Source organism: Rhipicephalus microplus, chromosome X (genome assembly GCF_043290135.1).
Source record: "Rhipicephalus microplus isolate Deutch F79 chromosome X, USDA_Rmic, whole genome shotgun sequence".
In the NCBI taxonomy this organism is placed as follows: Eukaryota; Metazoa; Arthropoda; class Arachnida; order Ixodida; family Ixodidae; genus Rhipicephalus; species Rhipicephalus microplus.
This window is the reverse complement of record NC_134710.1, coordinates 94243706-94263052: the sequence shown is the minus strand read 5'-3', so window position 1 is coordinate 94263052 and position 19347 is coordinate 94243706. Positions and strand designations below refer to the sequence as shown.

General features: G+C 43.9%; 1 protein-coding gene across 2 annotated transcripts in view; it reads left to right on the top strand.

Annotated features, from left to right (window-relative positions):
- Afg3l2 (AFG3 like matrix AAA peptidase subunit 2) overlaps positions 1-19347 on the top strand; it is an 89312-nt gene that overhangs the window by 25383 nt on the left and 44582 nt on the right. Inside the window, exons 3-4 of one of the 2 annotated variants that reach the window (XM_037427411.2) lie at positions 14202-14301; positions 18935-19094. In XM_037427411.2, coding sequence (XP_037283308.1) covers positions 14202-14301; positions 18935-19094 — 260 coding nt within the window. Of the gene's footprint in view, positions 1-14201; positions 14302-18931; positions 19095-19347 lie in introns of both variants that reach the window. The other variant, XM_037427410.2, reaches the window with a different exon arrangement.

Below are 19347 nucleotides of genomic sequence, written 5' to 3'. Positions count from 1 at the left end.
CATCAGATCATTTGTGCCATAGCTGGTGACATTGCAAACAGTGGTTGCATTGGGGAAATTGTATGTGTTGTGAGCATTTTTGTGGTGCTCAGTACATTCTTACTTTGCAGACATGATTGCCACGGTGCTATGTACAAACAGTGCTAGCTCAGTCGCAATGCCCAAATCTGCCCAAGGGTCATTCAAGGCTGCATGGGAACACTTTGTGGCACCTATCTGAGGACAACAGTATTAGTTAGCATTGAGGGTCTAGCACATTGTTTACTATCTAAACAGATCAGGCATTGCAGGGGACCCTAAAAAAAGACGTGGATCATGTGTATGCTAATAGAGTATTTTTCCAAAATATCATTTTTGCTATATGTTGTAATAAGTTGATTGTTAGAAAGTAAAATTAAAACTAGATTTATAGTTCTCGAATGCCACTCTATCTGCAGCATTGGTTTGTTGGTGAAATTTTTTGCAATGTACCGTGCAGAAAGTGTAGATACAAACATGAAAACTTCAAGACACAAACAAGTGCTCCTTTCGACAATGATTGCTTTGAAGCAGGACTGTGGGCTTATACATATATTCAAGAAAAAGTACGCCAGGTCTGCGTGGAACATGCAGCACATTCACAGCAAAAGCTAGAAGAGTGGCCTATGAGAGCCTTTTCTAAACACTCTTTGGGTAACTGCTACAAGCAAACTGCTGGGTACCCACTACATCATAAATAATAACTTTTGTGGAGTAGGCCAGCATTCACTATGCTATCCTTCGTCATTCTTTGGAAAAGCCTGGTATTCGCTACTCACTTGTTAGGCATTTATTGCAATTTTTTCATGCACTGACTGGCAATAATGAAGAATTATACCTCAAGTGGATATGTGTCACAGTTAATAGGTGATCAAGAACAAGCTTTTGTAATGGGTTGGAACATTGTACGACCTACTCGTTACACTATTGACATTGTGTGACGCCTGGTTGGTGTTTTGCTGTTCTAAAACGCTTTATTACTCATATTAACGCGATTCCTTTCCGGACATCAAGCCTGCCTAAGGCCAGTTTAGAAACGAGTTCCAAGTATGGCGGGGCTCAGTGGTAGATTACTGGACTGGCACGCAGTGGACCCAGGTTCGAATCCCACTGTGTCATTGGTGCTTTTTATTTACTGGGTTTCTTTTTCTTTCGAATCTAGGTTACACACACCGGCAGTGGTGGTGGACAATACGGCGCTGCACGTGACACGTGTTCTCATCTCATAATAGTTTTTGCTGTAAAAATATCAAGTATGCACACTCTATCCAATGAGGAATGACAGATCTTTTCTGGGTAGGGACATAGAAGGTGAACTAATACCCTCCTTGCTAAGCTTATCAATAGTTGCAGATTCATTAATTAATCTCGTCATTTCATTATCATGCCAGCACTACAGTGTGCTCACTAAGCAGAGGCGAGCCATCCTATGTGCATCTATGAATGGCTAACTTACCTTCACGTCCTTAGTTGACATTGCTACTCTGCTCTCTAAGCCTTTTGTTGCTCAGACATTGCCTTGTTAGCCCCACATAGGGTTTACCACTGAAAATTGATGTGTGGTAAATAACACTGGTTTTGGCAAATACGTATCTATTCCTCTATTGTCTTCTCTCTGTTAGTGGCTAGGTTGCTGATCCTGCATAGCTTTCCGAACACGTTCGAGGCCCTTAGAACCAGAACAATATCCACCCGTGCACCCACATTTTTTTATTTTATGGGAAATTTTGTGCAGGTATGGCATAAAGGCGATTCTTCTCAGGGCTTCAGAAGCAGCAATGGAGCAGGCTTGCCTCTGGGCGGTGGTTTTCCTGAGTAAGGCTTCTGCGACCGATACCTGATGATAAAAATATTCTGCTTGAAACAGGCAAACATTTTTTGGTTGTCAAAACTAACAATCATAAGATGGGAGCAGAATTTACTCCGAGCATTACCGAGGCTGAAAAAAATGTGTTGTACTACCAGCAAAGCTGGAAAACTATGCTTGTTGATGGGATATCTCAAATTTCGTAGCATTCTTGATTTTTTATATTTCAGTCAGTTTTACCACTTTATGAAGGCTCATGAAGCTTGCAAGGTTTCGTATTTGTAAATCAAGAATACAATATAGTTCATCTTTGTATGATAAATATATTAACTAGACTTCATTGAATATTTTTTCATTTTAGTGTCTGTGTAATTGCATTGCACCTCTTCACCAGGCAGAATGAAGTATGAAGTGGCGAGCCAGTCGGCTTTACGCAGGTTTCACTTTTACGTGCATGAGTATGGCACTCTGATTTATCCCATTTGTATTTGCTTGGCTTGTTTTAAGCACTACTACATCTTCGAGTTCAAAGAATGGGCCAGTAAGTTTGGTGCTTCAGGACATAGTCAAAGTCAGTTTATTTTAATTGTAGTCTACATTGAAATGGGAAACAAAAATATTGGCTATGAGGGCTGCATATGAAGGGTTCAGTCAGCTGCAAGAGTTGAGTGCAATAGCAGTATTGTTGAAAAAGCACTGGCACCTGTGGTTCGTGACAAGATGTGAGGATTAACATCCAACTTGAAAATTGACCGTGCAGTCTGAGCACAAAGATACCGAAGAGAAACAAAGTAAATTGGATACACTCATGTAATGACAAGTTTCATTTTTTTTTTTTTGTGTTCAGATCACGCTCAGTATATTTGATCTAAAGCATGACTGTTGTGAAGTCCAGTTGTCTTATGAACACTGGAAGAATGCCACAGAGCACTAATCAAACAGCTTGTGTCCATAGTTATAGTATAACTTATGTTCATTGCGTTTTTCATCACTTCCACTTAATACCACTTTGTTGTGTCAGAGTTCTGTCTGTTTTAGGCTAGAAAATTTATAGGACTAAGTTCTCTCTAGCATTCTGTGCTTTACTGTTGTTGGCGAGAAGGGCAAGGACGCCATTTCGATGTGTGTAATGCTGTTTTCGACTTCTCATGTCAGAGTGCTTGGCTGAGCTACACCATTGTGCAAGACTATTCAAGTTGTGTTGTGAACATAAGTGGACTTAGAAAGCTGCCTTTGTAGTCATGTGGCAAAGTTTGGTTCCTGCTTTACACAGTCAGCGTAGTATTAACAGGCTGCTCTGAAATGACCAATTGAAGGTACTGTACTATGAATCAAGAGCTCTCCATTGTAAGTGGGTACATGTAAATGGTGTCAGTTTAAGTTTAAAGTAACTTTATTTCTTTGAATATGTACAACATCGTGATAGGTAAGTTTCTAACTCTCAGTGAACGAAAATTGACTGCGCAGGGAAAATGATGGACGTAGACTATCGTTAGCACTCAGTGAACAGAGTTGACCATGAACAGATGAGCTAGCTAACTACAGTTCTTGTGCCTCGATATTGCAAGCAAAACAGTGATATCATTTGCAATTGTTTAGTTACCAGAACTCTTCACTTAGTTCTACAATTAGTTCCTCTCAATATAACTTGTAGATGAGTTATTGTGCCTATCCAGCTTTTTCTTGTGCTGTTCATAGTGACCCTGGAGGAGCTCAAGCGTAATGGTGTTGAGTGGCCCCTGCAGATTCTTCCAACAAAACGACAGAGTTTTCTTCACTTTATGTGCAGTGATGACTTGGCTTCCTTTATTTTTTTGTTTTAACTAATTAACAATTGATACAGGAAGCTTGATCTGGGAAGCTCAGGAAGCTGAGAGGCTGAATATAACCATATCATACCCCAAACATTTTGAGTGGTAGTAATATCATAGTAGAAAAGCCAGTCAAGGGCATTCAACAATTTTGCATATTTTCTTGAGATATTCTTTATTAATTGGGTTTTTACCTGCTAGTAAAATTTGTTTGTTAGCCTGTCCTAGAGGGGAAAAAGTTATGGCTGCATAATTTGTCAATTGATAAAGAAGATTAAAAAATACGATGATCATTTTATTGTTATTATAAAACTGCACTGGTCGCACTTATTCAGTCTTCATGTAGAAGGCACCTTTAACTGCCTATAAACTTGCATCGTTTTGGGATTACGCCTATAGCCCGAGCTTTATCCATGATGGTCATCAAAATATGACCTAGGTCACTGTCAGTGCAATTTTTCACATCTTCGCACAAATCAAACAAGTACTCATTGGTTACTTTCCTTATCTTCTGTGAGCAGCTGGGTAAAAATCGCTCGCAATGCACCTAATGCCTAATTCTGCACTTTAAAAACTTTAACAAGTGCCTTCTCATGCCAGCAAATTTTGAGATCTTCTCAGTTGACCTTTCTTTCCAAAGTAACAAGACCCCTTAGCAATGACATGCAGAAGAGGCTGGACAAAAACACGCCGACTTTGCTATTGTCTGCTAGTGCCATGTATTTGAACGGCTGTCATGACAGACACCAGCATGATATAGTGTTTTCTTGCTGCTTTAGATCAGCAATTATGGTACAAGCTTCCTGTTTTTTGCAATGCTTGGGTATGTTCAACTATGATTCTCACAGGCTAAAAAAATTAAAGGGACACTGGAACGGTTTTGACAATTTTTTACAAACACATTAGCCGATAGACCAAGTCCCAAGGGTAATTTAGAGACCGATTTGAGCTCCCTGCATAAACTGTGTAATTTATTAAAACGCTTTAAAGCTGCGAATCGCTCCAGATTACTGCAGATCGCTGCGACTTGACCAAACGTGTTTTCAACCGGCCATATACCAAGCGAAACACTCTGCCCCGCTGACATCATTGTTTCCAGCTTATCTGATTGGCTGTGGAATGCGCAGCACAGACTGCCGGATATGGATCGGCGGCGGGATTTATGCGTATGCGGTCTCACGCCACATTGTGACGCAGGCCACATCGTGAAGGGGGAGCTTAGCCCCGAGAGCTCGAAGGAAGAGTTGAGGGCAGTTGACAGCGAAAGGTGCAGTGGAGGAGAAGGGTACTTTTTTAGTACCCGTAGATTCGTTAATGATGGGTGTTTTGTAGGGTTGTGCGAATAGTGAATTTTTGGTTCGAAGCGAATTCGAAGAAAATTGTGATTTTGATTGAATAACTTCGAATCGAATTCGAATGGTATGTGTGACAAATAAAAAAAAGGGAATATTTATCATGACCTAACTAACCTGCACAATATTTCTTTTGAATTAAAATAGGGGCTCTATGCAAATGCCTTTTTTTTTCTGTTCAATGGAAGTCGAAACAACCTTGAGTAGTAGTTTCGGTAGGATGGGAGTGATAACCTCCAAGATACTTAACGTTTCAAAATTTATTATACATGGAGCATATAAGTCGTCATAACAAGCTTAATAAAAAAAATTGATTTGAGGGTAACATGTTCTTAAAACGGGCCCTGCAACACTTTTCCAAGTAGCCATGGAGCCAGTAACCATGCTTGTTGCCTCACAAATGTACCGCTGCAAAGTTTCTAGAATCAGTCCAGTATGAGCGGAGTTCCAAAAATTTGTGGCACGCTGCAATTGCATTCTCTCTTCTCGTCCCGACGAAATAGCTGGAAGGTAAGCAGGGAGGAATGGCACGGCGAAAGAAAATACTTCACACGCACCTCTTGACCTTGAGCACCTCATTTTTTTTCTTCGAATACGCGGCTTTTCAGTGCGATCGCACATGTACTCATGGACAAGCGGCGGCCCTGGTAGGGACGAGCGCGCCATACTCAAATCGGCCAACCAGAGCCGTATATTCCTTCTTGGCTGCGGCACGTGATTTCTCAGCTTGGAGTGTCATTTGCCATGTAAAGAATGAAATTTTTAGCTTTGAAAATTTATTGTGAATTACAGGCTACGTGATTTGCCTCGTGTGTTCTCGGTAGCCTCGACTACCGATCGGCAGCGTTTTCTGACCATGTTCAGTAAGTGTTGCAGCGCCCCTTTAAATTTGAAGGAGGGCTTCAGGGCAAAGCGAATTTTTTTAAAAAATAGATGCTTTCACTGTTCAGCACCACTGCATTGCTGTGAAACCACTTTACAGGTGGTGACATGCGGATTAATATACATCTATTCGTTCAATGTGAATACTTCAAAAATATTCGATAATTTAAATTTGAATCGAAGTGAATTTGAATACTCAACTATTCGTTCGAATAACCGAAGCATTCGAATAACCGCACAAGCTTAGTGTTTTGATTGAACTCTGGTGTCAATGATTTGCTCCAGTAGTGGTCTAATAAAAAATGGAATGTGACAAAACCGTTTCAGGGACCCTTCAAGTTAGTATGTAGTTTCTTACGTCGTTTGCTACTGATAGCACATGACACTTTTTGTTTAGATAGATTTTGCACCTACTGTAGTTTTGTTCGTTCTCATAAGTTGCAGAAAGTTCTGATAATATAGTCATGACCTTTAGATTTAGCACGTAGTGTCATTTATTCCCTGGTTTTTCTGGTAAAAACAAGGAATGGGTCTTCATTGGTGGCTTTCAAAGACACTCAAGTTTTTCCTAGATGCCACTTTCAAAGGCCCTATGCAAGTGTGTGAAAAAAATGTCGAAATTTGCTTCATATCTGCATATTATTATTGGGCTCATTCAATGTAACATTTGTTATAGTTTGTATTTTCATTTTTAAAGAAAAGGCTGGTTGATTACCTTCATCTTCACGTGTCATGCAGAATTTGAGGGCTATGCTTACTTTGGCCATTGTAGTGGCTGTAAAGCATAGCCTTCGAGATAGCAGTTTATCCAGCCACCATTAACTGGATCTGTTGCCTGCTGAAGGCTGTAATATCTTCATGAAATGTTGTGAAATATCCCAGTGAGACAGTGTATACACTAGTGTGCCCCAACTGATCACCACTGAAGAATGGCAAAATGTGTGGAGAGAATGCAATTCGGCACAACAGCTTCACATTTTTATGGATGTCTGCTGGCCGGCGTGCCCTTTCACAAATATTTACCTCTAGAGTAATGTAGAGTGCTGTATTTATGGCAAAAGGTCTATTTTGTTGTGATGATTCTCGCAGGTTTTTGCCTAATTTCTCTAAAGTTTGTCAGAAGTGAAAGTTATGCTTCTTGGCCACACCTGGCCCTTGCTCTTCTAAACATCTTATGTCTTCATCGAAGTGAAAATGGTCTTTTTAAGCAGGTTCTGCCTTGTCTAGCTCCTGTTTAGGTACTATGGACACTGGCCAGCTTTTCAGTGCATGCATACGCTCCTCAACGCTTTACAGCATTTAGAGGCACACTGCACTTGTTACGTGGTGCACAATACCGTGGTAATTACTCGAGTCTAGGCTGACCCCCGATTTTAAGCCGACCCCTCAAAAATCTGAAGCCCGGAATAAAAAAATTACCTCGAATGTAGGCCAACCGAAATAGCGAAGATAGCGTTCACGAAGAGGTAACATTTGTTGAATATAGCGATGAAACAAAGAAGTTGGTTCATGATGCAAATAAACAGCCACTGGTCCTGTTCTGTGTGTATTGGCGTCACTTTTTTTTTTGTTGCACTGGTTCTAGTTATTTGCATCTTAAAAGATGCCACGCTTGCCGATGCCGTGCTCATTCCGCCTTGTCGTCGCTGCTTCCCGCGTGACTGACTTCTTTGTCGCTATCTTCAAAAAGTGTGCGATCCTCGGTGCCATCAAGCGCATCGAATATGCTGCATTTCTTTAAGAGTGCACAATCAAAGTTCCTAGGATGTCATTCCACGCTGCAGCAGCAGCCCCTCCAGGGACACACATTTTTATTGTCCACTCCAAAGTCCCGCCCTGCTTGAACGTTGGACGACAACTCCACGGCTAGGACAACTTTCCTTTTATAAGTGGTAATAGTATAATGACACCACCTGTTTGGTGCCATTGAGCTATGCCACACACAGACCATTCGAAGCGCGACTAGAAATGACGAACGGCTTGTCTTAACACTTGACACAACGATCAAAATGGCAGCCTCATGTGTGTACTTAAGCCAGGTGTTGGCTCGACTACTAATGGTTACAACACCGTCTAAGTGGCACTAGTTGTGCACCCCTTTTGTCAATGAAAAATGGCGCGGTTTTAAAATTATTGAATCTAAGCCGACCCTGGATTTTGATAAAAAGAAATTTGAAAAAAATTATCGGCCTAGATTTGAATAAATACTGTATGACAAACACACACAAACAAAAGGTTTATTCCAAATTTCTATAATAGTTTGGCGCCAGGACAGAAGGTCTCGATGCCTTGTCAGTTCACACACCAGGAGCTAAGTTCGGCAAGCAATGACAGATGCTAAGACATGTACCTTGACTGGGGCTAAGGCGTCTACTTTTATCTCCCGGGCACTGCTTCCTCGCTTCGGTCCAATTTGCTGCTGTCCCAATTGCTTCTTACATTTTCTGGCTGTGTGCGCACACTTTTGGTTTTGGCTCCTGCCAGCGTCGACCCTCCCCGATCAACGTGCGGTCTTCTGTGGTCGAGAACCTTTCAGAGGTGCAGAGGAGAATGTGTGAGGGTAAGAGCGTCCCTCAGTTGCAGCTGGGGACGGAGAGCCCTGACGTGAAACATGGGTCCGAAACTAGAGTAACCAACATCGTCACATGTCTGCAAGTGTCTAACAGGTGACCATAGAGAGTTATGATGTGAATGGCACACTGTTATGCATGCACCTGGAATGCGTCTATAAGCTGGGTGTATTGATCAGAATTAAATTATTAGAATAAGCACTTGAAGCAGAGAAGAGAGTATAGCAGACAACAAAGCAGCGAAATAGGCAAGCTGGTGAGTCTTTGTAAGTGTGCACGCTTCGATAACAAAGAGAGCAATGTTTCAAAATGGCAAAAGGTAGCAACTCACCGGGTGTAAAAATTTTTGCGGCTATACTGTAAGAACATTCCTATGTTCTGACCATGTTAAGGAATACCAGGTGGTCGAAATTTTCGGAGCCCTCCACTACGGCGTCTCTAATAATTACATTGTTGTTTTGGGACGTTAAACCCCAGATATTATTATTATTATTATTATTATTGATACACAACAGTCGGCACAGCCTTGCTGCAAGAAAGAGAAAGACAACGTTGGTGGCTGGTTGTTGATGAACTGTCGTCATCTTGTTCGCCAAGCACGGTGCATCGTATTTAATTAATAAATAAGTCACCCGTAACATTATTGGTGGAGGTGGACGACTCCCGTACCTCGATGGAGACGCGCAGCGGTCGCAACACCAGGGACTCTTCGGCTACTTCAACTGCCAGTGCCTCATCACCACCGGTCTCTCGATCCGAGTCGACAACCTACGTCACCCTGCCACCCTTGCGGGATCCTGGAACTTTCTTCGCTGACGGTACTATCGACGTTGACTCGTGGCTGTACCGGTACGAGCGGGTCAGTGCTACCCACCGCTGGGATCTCACGCTCATGCTCGCCAATGTTGTGTTCTACCTCGACGGCACGTCGCGGACATGGTTCGAAACCAACGAAGCCAAAATCACAAGCTGGGATCTTTTCAAATCGAAGATCCGTGATCTTTTCAGCGATTCATCTGGTCGTCAGCTCGCTGCCAAGAAGACTCTCGCCACTCGCGCCCAGACGTCTACTGAATCGTACGTCTCATACATTCTTGACGTCTTGGCGCTTTGTAGCAAGGTCGACCAGTTATGTCAGAAGAAGAAAACGTTAATCACGTCCTCAAAGGGATTGCTGACGATGCCTTCAACCTGCTGGTTTTTAATAATGTCACGAGTATCGACACGATCCTGACAGAATGCCGCCATCTAGAACAGGCTAAAGCTCGCCGCGTCACCCACGTCATCATGCGCCTGCCGAACACAGCTGCTACTTCCTCTTGTGATGACTCCGTTCGCCCAGTTCCCCGATGTGACAACCTCACCCGCGTCATTCGTCGTGAGGTCGAGGCAGCCCAACCAGTAGTTACTCCATTTCCAACGCCCGAACCTTCACCGACCACTATCTCACTCATACAAGCCGTCGTTCGTCAAGAATTATCGAACGTCGGCCTACACCCCATTCAACCAGTCTACTCTGCCGAGCCTTTTTATCGTCGTCCCTCTGCTCCTCGATTTGGTCCCAACTACTCTCGACAGCGCAATTTGTCCGAATGGCGTACACTGGACGACAAGCCCATATGCTTCAACTGCCGACGTGTCGGTCATATTGCTCGCCACTGCCGCAATCACTGGGCTCCGCCGGCACGCTATGGGCCTCCTACCCAGGCCAGTTCTGACGACCAGTCGTCCTCAACATTTGATTTTGGTTCCCCTATGCCGACCACATCCTCTGTTTCTGCTGCACCTCTGACGAGACCTTGCTACGCCCGCTCACCATCCCCTGCTCGCCGTCAATCTCGTTCGCCCCCACAACGCCGTCCTGCCTCTCCGACCTATTCGCTACGCCCCCGACTGGAAAACTAGGCAGTGCAGCTTCTGGAGGTGAAGCTGCATTGACGACGACCTCTGCAAGAAATCCTCGTGTAACATTACCGACCACCCAGAATCTGTTGAACGTTACTTTAGACAATGTACCTGTGCGCGCGTTAATCAATACCGGCACGCACAGGTACATTGTCTCAGAGCAGCACTCATTATGGACGGTGTCCATAATGAGTGCTGCTCTTCGCCGCCGCCTAAAGAAAGTTATCACACCCGCCTTAAACCGAGCCGTTCGAGTCGCCGACGGGGGAACTGCCGCCATTATTGGCATGTGCTCTGCCCATGTGACTATCGCCGATAGAAGCACTGCTGTTCTTTTCACTGTTAATAGAAAATTGCCGTCATGAAGTAATTCTAGGCATGGATTTTCTAACCGTTCACTCGGCCCTTATAGATTGTTCAGCTGGCTGTCTTTACCTTGAAATGCCTCTACTTTCTCATTTGACCAACCCACCCCAAAGTCGCCTTTGCTGCATTGATTTTGCACGCCTTCCACCTAACTGTGTCACACATATCGACCTCTTCTCTACACCACCTGTACCTGACGGCGATTACATGGTGGCACCAATTCATGCCGTGATGCTTATGCATGGCGTCGCTGTTCCGCACACCATTTTGACAATCGTTGAAAACCGCACATGCCTTCCTATTGTCAATTTTGCCCTCACTGCCCTCACTGCCCAAATTCTTCCACAAGGTATCTCCCTGGCCGAAATTACTGTTCTACAAGACCATACAGTTGAACCCTTCAGAGTGGATGAATGCTGCATTTCAGACCATGAACCAACTCTGTCACGTTCATCGGGCGTCGACGTTGACCACATGGTACCATCAGACCTCGCTCCTGATAAAGCGGAAGCCCTTCGTCACGTCCTGGAGTCCTACAGTGACATTTTCGACTTCGCCAGCACGGCTTTGAGCCGAACGAGTGTTGTTACTCATCGCATCAATACTGGTGACGCGAGTCCCATTCACCGACGTCCGTACCGTGTTTCCGCGTCCGAGCGTACAGTCATACAATAGGAAGTCGAAAAGATGCTTGCAAAAGACATAATTGAGTCCTCTTGTAGCCCCTGGGCTTCTTTTGTTGTCCTGATCAGAAAGAAGGATGGAACATGACGCTTTTGTGTAGATTATCAGCATGTCAACAAAATTACGAAGAAAGATGTTTACCTGTTGCCTAGAATCGACGATGCCTTAGACTGCCTTTACAGTGCTACGTATTTTTCCACTATCGACCTTCGATCTGGCTATTGACAGATCGCTGTGGACGAGATGGACCGTGAGAAGACTGCATTCGTCACTCCTGATGGTCTTTATCACTTCAAAGTTATGCCCTTTGATCTCTGTAATGCGCCGGCCACATTCGAAAGAATGATGGACTCATTGCTCCAAGGGTTTAAATGGTCAACCTGCTTATGTTATTAAGATGACGTTATCGTTTTCTCGCCCACATTCGACTCCCATCTCAAGCGTTTATCGGCAATTCTTGAAGTTTTTCGCCGAGCCGAACTTCAACTGAACTCGTCGGAAGGCCACTTTGCTCGTCGTCAAATAACCGTTCTTGGCCACATCGTCGATGCCGCAGGAGTCCGCCCAGATCCCGAGAAAATTAGCGCCGTCACGGACTTTCCTGTTCCTATGTCAACAAAGGACGTTCGCAGTTTTGTGGGCTTGTGCTTCTATTTTCGACGGTTTGTTAAGGACTTCGCCATCATTGCACGCCCACTCACAAACCTCCCGAATAAGGACACCCCGTTTTTCCGGGGCGCTGATCAAGCCTCATCTTTTTCCCAGCTCACGACGCTCCTTACAACACCGCCGATTTTAGGTCATTTCGATCCATCAGCTCCAACCGAGGTTCGCACTGACTCTAGTGGGCATGGCATCGGGGCAATGCTATTGCAACACCAACGCGGACATGACCGTGTTATAGCATATGCAAGCTGACTGCTATCTACCGCCGAGCGCAACTATTCAATCACGGAGCGTGAGTGTCTCGCTCTTGTGTGGGCAGTCGCCAAGTTTCGCCCATGCTTATACGGGCGTCCATTCCGGGTAGTCACCGATCATCACGCGCTCTGCTGGCTGGCCTTACTCAAGGATCTCACAGGACACCTCGCTCGTTGGTGCCTACGATTACAAGAATACATGTTCACCGTATCGTACAAAACAGGACGGTCACATCAAGATGCGGATTGTTTATCACGCTACCCTGCGGAAGAGGCTGCCCATACTGACACCTTTCCAGACCTTCTGTCTGTGACGCAGCTACTCAACCTTGGCCACAAACGACGCCGGGATGCTTCCCTGCGAACCATCATTGACAAGCTTGAGTCAATGCCTCGCGACGCATCTCTACAAATGTTCCTGGTAAAAGACGGGATCCTGTATTGCCGTAACCTCGATCCATATGGCCATGACTTGCTCCCTGTCATACCAGCACATCTTCGTGCGACTGTTCTCAACCAACTTCATGACGCTCCTTTGGCGGGCCACTTGGGCGTCTTTCACACATACGACCGTGTACGTCGTCGTTTCTTTTGGCCTGGTCTTGCCCGTTCTGTTCTACGCTGCGTCGTCGCTTGTGAGCCCTGCCAGCGCCGCAAAAAGCTATCTTCCTTACCAGCTGGATTCCTTCAGCCGATCGACATTCCCATTGAACCTTTTTTTCGAGTTGGCCTCGACCTGCTTGGCCCATTCCCGATCTCCAGCTCAGGCAACAAATGGATTGCTGTCGCCACTGACTATGCGACACGGTATGCTATCACACGAGCACTTCTGACGAGTTGCGCAACCGATGTGGTGGACTTTCTGGTATATGATATTATTTTAGTACACGGAGCTCCACGCCAACTTCTCACTGACCGGGGCTGGACCTTCCTATCAGCTGTCGTTGATGAAATCCTGCGCTCTTGCTCTGCCAAGCACAAGTTTGCCACTTCGTACCATCCGCAAACGAACGGTCTTACGGAGCGCCTCAACCGCACCATAACCGACATGCTTTCTAAATACATAGTGGCCGACCACCAGGACTGGGACGTTCATTTGCCATTTGTCACGTTCGCACATAATTCGTCACGTCACGACACTGCCGGCTATTCACCATTCTATCTTCTATACGGCCGAGAACCCGCCCTACCATTTGACACCTTGCTGCCCTCGGTCACTGAGTATGCCGGCGAAGCCATCGCGCGAGCCGACCACGCACGCCAACTCGCCCGCAGCCGCCTGTAGGCCTCACAGGAGCACCAAAGACAGCTATACGATTCCCATCATCGAAACGTGAACTTTTCACCGGATTCCCTTGTCCTCCTCTGGTCCCCCACTCGGCGTGTAGGGCTTTTTGAAAAACTGCTGTCACGCTACACTGGACCATACCGCGTCGTTTGCCAGGTGACTGACGTTACATACGAGATTGTTCCAGCCAATTCAACGTCATCATCGTCACCTTCGAGTGACATCGTGCACATAGCTTGACTCAAGCCTTATCACCCTCCTTCTACCGCATCCGAGTTGCTCGAGCACCGAGACGGGGGGGGGGGGGGGGGGGGTTATGATACACAACAGCCGGCACAGCCTTGCTGCAAGAAAGAGAAAGACGATGTTGGTGGCTGGTTGTTGATGAACTGTCGCCATCTTGTTCGCCGAGCACGGTGCATCGTATTTAATTAATAAATAAGTAACCCGTAACATTATTACTATTATTATCATTTTCTGACCATGAAAACTAAGCCTTCATCAACCTTTCAATTCTTTTTCTGTTTTGAACTCTATTCTCATTTGTCTGTGATATATTCGTCTATACACTTGACTCATATATGACTCTTTGTTGCAGATCTCCCAAAAGATGGTCCGTCACAAAGTGGACCACAATCAAAACAGAGCTCCAGTAGCAAACCACCACAGTGGAATTTCAGCTTTGGTGGCCAAGGAAAGTAAGTAGTATGGCCAAAGATCTTAGTTTTGTGTTTTGTGTTTTTGTGTGTGCTTCTGGGGGATTGTAGTCTGGAAGCATGTGCAAACAATTGTGGAGGCAGGATAGCTTTTTACTCCAGTAGAAAATAGGTGGGGAAGAGTCGTAGATAAATGATGTAGAGAAGAGTAGGAGGTGAGGGGGTCATTTATTATGGCTATGCTGTCCTTTTCTTTAAGTGAAGCAAGCAAAGGAAATACTTTTTATTTCTTGTAAAATATATATATAGCTGACAAACACTGAAACTTGAGCTATACAGACTGCTGCTGGGTGTGGGGGCTTGCCAAAGAATCCTTGTTGCCTAATAGAACCCAATTATTCTTTCCAGTTATGAATGGTCGAACCTCTTCTCAAGGGAATTATGTTATGACTGCATTTACAGACAAATTTCTTGGCAAACCACTCACACTTTGGACACTCGTGACGTCAGTCATTTCAGAGAGCTGTAATGTAGTCAGCTTGTTTTTATCCTTTGGAAGTGGCTTTCCTCTGCCACAAAAGGGGTAAACTTGTGACATAGACCATAAATGAGTCTCTATATGTTTTAGCAAAACGAAATACTTGTGTTTGTAACCTTGTTGAAAGTTGAAAATTGGCTGCTTGATTTCTGTCTGTGAAAATGTAGTTATTATAACAATTTTTATTCTAGACATAGTGAAATTTCAGGGCAGAACTCCATCCTTAACCTGGAATGTTTTCATCCTGAAGAGAATGAAGGTGCTCTCATCTGTTTTGTCGTTTGTTTTCGGGCTATTAGAGGTTTGGTTTTTGTAATGTCACTTTAAAGCTATACTGTTAAACCTCAATTTTACAAGCTTCAAAAGACCGCCATAATTATTACGTTGTTCTAAACGTTTGTTATAGTTAAAGCTCTCAAATTGATCGTACGTCATTGTAGGCATCCGAAGTTTGCAACATGGCATATGTTGAGCTGGTGTCTTACAAGAATACTCTCATGATATGACAATACATGACCGTCTATAGCTTCTATTCCAGAAAAAGTAATGTCCACCGGAATTAATTTAAGTGCTACTGTAATTGTATATTTTATTGGTGTTCACTGACTAACATTTAGCACCAGCAAGACTTGCGTTAGGAATTTCAGCTACACTGCTTGGTTACTGAACGTGCGGGGCTAACTGGATTAGTCATGCTCACATTACATTTGATGGCACTATGAATATCAGCTTATTTTCTTCTTTGTGTAAAGGTATTGTTTGGAAAAGTTGAAGTTACAACAATTGTTACAAAACATTGTGTCTTGTGAGCATTAGTGGTTCATTCTTGAGAGCCATCAACTATGGCTTCAAAGCTAACTGGAAAATGCATAGCAGCAATATTGGCAGTGAGTGATCAGAAATGGTGAGGTTGCCAGCGATGCTAGTGTGTAATCATAACGACTACGTATCTGCTCCTGGTGATTCACATTGATGTGTGGATGCTGGAAAAGTGGATTCCTCACTTGTACTTTGTATGGCTGACAAACCTTGCCATTGGTTGGAAAAACTTCCAGCAGCCCATGAACGTCAAAGGGTAAGCAGAAAGGCGCTGTGATGCTCACACGTTTGTTTATTGGTATCTGCAAATGGAACCAGCTTATAAAATTTCAGGGCTGGTATCTTACACATTCAGAAAATAAGAAGCTAAACCTGTTGATGTGTTGTTGCTTCCGCATGTTCCCCCCTTCCTCCATGCTCCTGTTGCCCTTCCGTGTTTATCTCTTCCCGCACTGTGTTAAGTTTTCTGAATCTATGCTGCCTTGCTCACAAAATCTGGTGTGTTATTGTTTCAGCGACAACAGCTACAAATAAAAAAATGCATGCAACTTGACAAGAATACTGTAGAGATGCATCCAAAGTTAACAGGCATCTGGTCGCAGCGAGCTAATTTCTTTGTTACTGTGGGAACTGGGCCAATATTGCTCATCGCGTCACTGTATGTCTCACTGCTGTCCAAAATGGGCGCCGTCAACGCTACCGCTGGGGACATGACAAAGTATTAAGTGAAGTTGGAAGCTTCACGCGTGCATTTCGATGCCGGCGACTGAGTGCTGCCTCATGTAATGAATGCCGTCGAGGAGAAGTACGTTCAGGTCGTTATCTTGACCTATGGTATTCCTAAAGTTGTTCTCGATTGTTTTATTGTGTTTAACCCCCAAAGTTACATGGTAGTCACTGTAGTGCGATTCGTTTTATTTCTTTAGAGTGAAATAAATACCACACACAGTACGTGCTTATTAAGGGAAGATGTTACTCAAAGGCACTTTTTTTTAATATTCACCCTAGAGCAATGAAACTTGAACTGTTTATGGAACTTTTTATGCCGATTTCAAATATATAATTTGTTTTCTTGTAAGTTACACACTTTTAGCTCTGCAACATGACAAAGTGAAAACCTCAACTTTTTTGCCCCCCCCCCCCCCTCTTTTCATCCCTAAAATTCTGTAATTTTTTATCATTCATAGCTCATACCACCTTAAATAAAGTGTAGAGTACAAATAACTAATTAGGAAGCACATACAAAATATGTAATACACGTGAAAAATAATAGAGGTAAAAAGTCTATATTTCACCTACCATAGTAAAGGTATACAATATTTTTATTATACAATAAAATATTGAAATTTAAACTAGATAATTGCATTAGTCATACTTTGGAAAAATTTGGGCAAAATTTTATGCAGATCCGAGCATTAGAAGTGTCCGAAAAAGGAGGGGCACATAGGAAAAAAATGGCAAAATTTGTGTTTTGAAATGAGTTTTAAAGTTATAATTGAGTTTTTATTTATGAAAGATATCATTAAATCAAATGAAATTTGCACACCAAAAAGAACAATCCTTCTTGTAGCGGCCACTGCGACGAAAATGCGCCAGCACCATGAGTTTGTCCCTCTCAGCTTTTTCGAGCCGACTCCTCACAGACATTTCGCTCACAGACAGGGCCATGAAACGCTTGCCAAGCTTCTGCTCCATCTGGCAGAGCCTTGTGCCAACTGCAAGCTAGGAAGAAGTTTGACAGGACTGCGAAATCCAAACTAAGTCCAGCGTCATGCCACTTTGCAGCCATGTTTGGGCTATGGACATACTGTCGTACATATCGGCAATGCCGTTCCTGCTAAGTTCTCTCACTGCGAGCTCTTTCGACCTAGCAAGATTGGCACTGACGTCATTCATTGGCACATCACGAACTTTCCGGCCGACGGGCGTGAATAACTTTTGACGCATTGGCTTTTGCAAGCCAACAAATTAACTGCCGCAAATCGGACCAGCTGCTCGTAGCCTATACCTATAGAGCACGCCGCACAACGGCTTTCACTTGTGAGTAATGCCTTTTTTCATTCATAACGGAGATAATTACATGAGAAAAGCATTATTAATCTGCACTGCTCGACAATACATGGACCCCGCTAATAGCTTTCACAGCACATACAGGTGCGCAGTGGCCAATGGCGGTCCCCGATTCGTACCATGTGATAAGCCAGTCGCGGCGCTCGAAAAACGCGCAGAAAAGTGCTTATTTTTATTATTTCTTGCGCTGCATCAGCGAGAGAAACTGTTATTTGAAGAGTGAGGCTCGACTCTTCGACTCATGCGATCAACATTGGCGAGAGGCGGCGCATTATCGGCGGCAAGGTGCTCGAAGACTCCACACTATCGACCTTTTAACAGGCACCTTGTGCTCTTATTATCGGCGGCAAGGTGCTCGAAGACTCCACACTATCGACCTTTTAACAGGCACCTTGTGCTCTTTAGATGCAATTTTAAAGCATTTCCAGTACAGTCTCGACCTGTATTATTTTTTTCATAACAGTAGAGGTACTAATCTTATCAAAACTGGCGAAAATAAAAAAATCGGTAATTTTGAAAAAAAAACTCGCATTTTTCGACCTGCATCTCCCCTTAATGTCTTCCCATGTTGCAGCACACTATGGTGCACACACAAAGAAGAAATATACATGAGTGCACTCAGTACTAGGGCGTTTAGAAAGATGAAACAATGTACGCTGTCAAATACTGCTTCTAGAACCCCATTATCGCCAATGAAGGCTGATACGTTCGCATTGCACAGCGTTTACTACAGAATATCGGCCTAGTTTCTGCAGCAACGATGAAATCGGCAGGCTGCCTGACAATGTGGTGAGCGCGCACTGCTGTCACAGACAATGTGGTTCAACACCGCGCTCATCAAGCACCTGCGCATGCACGAGCTGCTGCCGGTGCGCAAGAGCAGCGCTGGCCATACTGCAGTGCTATGCGCTCCGAAATTTTCCCTAAGTGCAATACAAACTGTACTTCATTTTTATTGATTGGAAGCTTCGTAGGACCCACTGGATGCCTAAAAACTTTTTTAAATCACAGTGTTTGGTGCGGAAATCTCAAGGTGGCGTGGCCACCCACATTTTTTTTTCGCACGTTTTCTCGCTTACTAAGCGTTGTGTTGTGGTAAGAGTGGTGTTTCTGGGGTTGTGAAATTGTACTTTACTAATACACGAAAAATCATATTGCTCTTTAGTGTCTCTTAAAACCGATCTATTGTACTAAATAAATCATGTGTTTTGTCATCAATGTCAAGCTGAAGCTTTCCTCTCCCAGCAGGAGTGGTCGCAATCCATTCAACCCAGATGACCAGAATCGCATGATGACTGTCGCCCTTGTTACCACCCTGGGTATCCTGGGTCTGCTTGCATTTAACGAGATGCGTTACAAGGAAATAACATGGAAAGAGTTTGTCAATGCCTACTTGGCTCGGGGCATAGTGAGTTTTCTGCATTTAATAAATGTGATTTTTGTTATTGTTACCTTTTGTATTGTTGGCACAACATATTATAATGATGCATACATCTTAGCATCTTGTAGACATTATACATCCATACAGGAAGCACATGACGATATTATATGCTCCTTGTTTGTATCTCCAAAGGGTGGGATTTCAAACAGAGTGACATGCTGACTTATTCTAGTAGCCAATTACAATGTAAGATGATAGCTATAACTGACCTGTGCTAATA